The sequence below is a fragment of the Narcine bancroftii genome, chromosome 3, assembly GCF_036971445.1.
Source record: "Narcine bancroftii isolate sNarBan1 chromosome 3, sNarBan1.hap1, whole genome shotgun sequence".
In the NCBI taxonomy this organism is placed as follows: Eukaryota; Metazoa; Chordata; class Chondrichthyes; order Torpediniformes; family Narcinidae; genus Narcine; species Narcine bancroftii.
This window is the reverse complement of record NC_091471.1, coordinates 902,630-905,036: the sequence shown is the minus strand read 5'-3', so window position 1 is coordinate 905,036 and position 2,407 is coordinate 902,630. Positions and strand designations below refer to the sequence as shown.

The 2,407-nt window shown below is 70.5% G+C and overlaps 1 protein-coding gene across 1 annotated transcript in view; it reads right to left on the bottom strand.

Annotated features, from left to right (window-relative positions):
• Positions 1 to 1,151: 1,151 nt before the first annotated feature.
• Positions 1,152 to 2,407, bottom strand: part of LOC138756026 (proline-rich protein 2-like) — a 1,701-nt gene continuing 445 nt past the window's right edge. The window contains exons 2-4 of the mRNA XM_069922709.1: positions 1,653 to 2,201; positions 1,370 to 1,498; positions 1,152 to 1,253 (exon numbers count right to left, since the gene is read on the bottom strand). Of these exons, the coding sequence (XP_069778810.1) occupies positions 1,152 to 1,253; positions 1,370 to 1,498; positions 1,653 to 2,201 (780 nt within the window). The remainder of the gene's footprint in view (positions 1,254 to 1,369; positions 1,499 to 1,652; positions 2,202 to 2,407) is intronic.

The following is a 2,407-nucleotide window of genomic DNA, read 5'->3' as shown; positions in this document are numbered from 1 at the left end:
CTCTGATTGACATCTCACCCTGCCCCGCCTCCTCTGGTTGTCAACTCCCGTCTCCTCTGATTGTCAGCTCACCCCGCCCCGCCTCCTCTGATTGACAGCTCCCGCCTCCTCTGATTGTCAGCTCACCCCGCCCCGCATCCTCTGATGGACAGGTCACCCCGCCCCGCCTCCTCTGATTGACAGCTCCCGCCTCCTCTGATTGTCAGCTCACCCCGCCCCCTCCTCTGATGGACAGCTCACACGCCCCGCCTCATCTGATGGACAGCTCACACGCCCCGCCTCCTCTGATGGACAGCTCACACGCCCCGCCTCCTCTGATGGACAGCTCACCCCGCCCCGCCTCCTCTGATGGACAGCTCGCTCAGCCTCGCCCCCTCTGTTGGACTGCTCACCCCGCCCCCTCCTCTGATGGACAGCTCACCCCGCCCCCACCTCTGATGGAGAGCCTACCCGCCCCACCTCCTCTGATGGACAGCTCACCCGCCCAGCCTCCTCTGATGGACAGTTCGCTCAGCCCCCGCCCCCTCTGATGGACAGCTCACACACCCCGCCTCCTCTGATGGACAGCTCACCCCGCCCCCTCCTTTGATGGACAGCTCACCCCGCCCCCTCCTCTGATGGACAGCTCACCCCGCCCCCTCCTCTGATGGACAGCTCACCCCGCCCAGCCTCCTCTGATGGACAGATAACCCGCCCCGCCTCCTCTGATGGACATCTCGCTCCGCTCCGCCTACTCCGATGGACATCTCACCCCGCCCCCTCCTCCTCTGATTGACATCTCACCCTGCCCCGCCTCCTCTGGTTGTCAACTCCCGTCTCCTCTGATTGTCAGCTCACCCCGCCCCGCCTCTCTGATTGACAGCTCCGCCTCCTCTGATTGTCAGCTCTCCCCGCCCCGCCTCCACTGATGGACAGGTCACCCCCGCCCCGCCTCCTCTGATTGACAGCTCCCGCCTCCTCTGATTGTCAGCTCACCCCGCCCCGCCTCCTCTGATTGACAGCTCCCGCCTCCTCTGATTGTCAGCTCACCCCGCCCCGCCTCCTCTGATAAACAACTCTCCAGCCTCGCCTTCTCTGATTGACACCTCGCCTCTCCCCGCCTCGTCTGATTGACAGCTCCCTCCGCCCTCCTCCTCCACTTTGCCGCTCCTTCACATACTGCCCAGTGTCAGCGGAGTCATGCGTGATGACATCACCGACATGACCCGCGTCATGAGCGTCGTTCCCTCAGAGACCGGCCGGGTCCAGTGAGGCTTTGCAAGGTGTTAAGGTGAGACTTTTCACGGGCTCAGAGGGTCTGGAGCGGCCGGGAGGGAGGTTAGGTGGGGTGGGGTGGGTGGGTGAGTGGGGGAGGGGGGGGGGGTCCCGCGTTCTGGGGGCGTCCCGCGTTCTGGGGGCGTCCCGCGTTCTGGGGGCGTCCCGCGTTCTGGGGGCGTCCCGCGTTCTGGGGGGGAGGGGGGGGTCCCGCGTTCTGTGGGGGGAGGGGGGGTCCCGCGTTCTGTGGGGGAGGGGGGGTCCCGCGTTCTGTGGGGGAGGGGGGGTCCCGCGTTCTGTGGGGAGGGGGGGTCCCGCGTTCTGTGGGGGAGGGGGGGGTCCCGCGTTCTGTGGGGGAGGGGGGGTCCCGCGTTCTGTGGGGGAGGGGGGGGTCCCGCGTTCTGTGGGGGAGGGGGGGTCCCGCGTTCTGTGGGGGAGGGGGGGTCCCGCGTTCTGGGGGCGTCCCGCGTTCTGGGGGCGTCCCGCGTTCTGGGGGCGTCCCGTGTTCTGGGGGGGAGGGGGGGTCCCGCGTTCTGTGGGGGAGGGGGGGTCCCGCGTTCTGGGGGGGGTCCCGCGTTCTGGGGGGGTCCCGCGTTCTGGGGGGGTCCCGCGTTCTGGGGGGTCCGCGTTCTGGGGGTCCCGCGTTCTGGGGGCGTCCCGCGTTCTGGGGGCGTCCCGCGTTCTGGGGGCGTCCCGCGTTCTGGGGGCGTCCCGCGTTCTGGGGGGGTCCCGCGTTCTGGGGGGGTCCCGCGTTCTGGGGGGGTCCCGCGTTTCTGGGGGGGTCCCGCGTTCTGGGGGGGTCCCGCGTTCTGGGGGTCGGTGGGGGGGTCCCGCGTTCTGGGGGGGTCCCGCGTTCTGGGGGGGGTCCCGCGTTCTGGGGGGGGTCCCGCGTTCTGGGGGGGTCCCGCGTTCTGGGGGGGTCCCGCGTTCTGGGGGGGTCCCGCTTTCTGGGGGGGGAGGGGGGGGTCCCGCGTTCTGGGGGGAGGGGGGGGGTCCCGCGTTCTGGGGGGGAGGGGGGGGTCCCGCGTTCTGGGGGGGAGGGGGGTTCCCGCGTTCTGGGGGGGAGGGGGGGGGTTCCCGCGTTCTGGGGGGGGGGAGGGGGGGTCCCGCGTTCTGGGGGGGTCCCGCGTTCTGGGGGGGGTCCCGCGTTCTA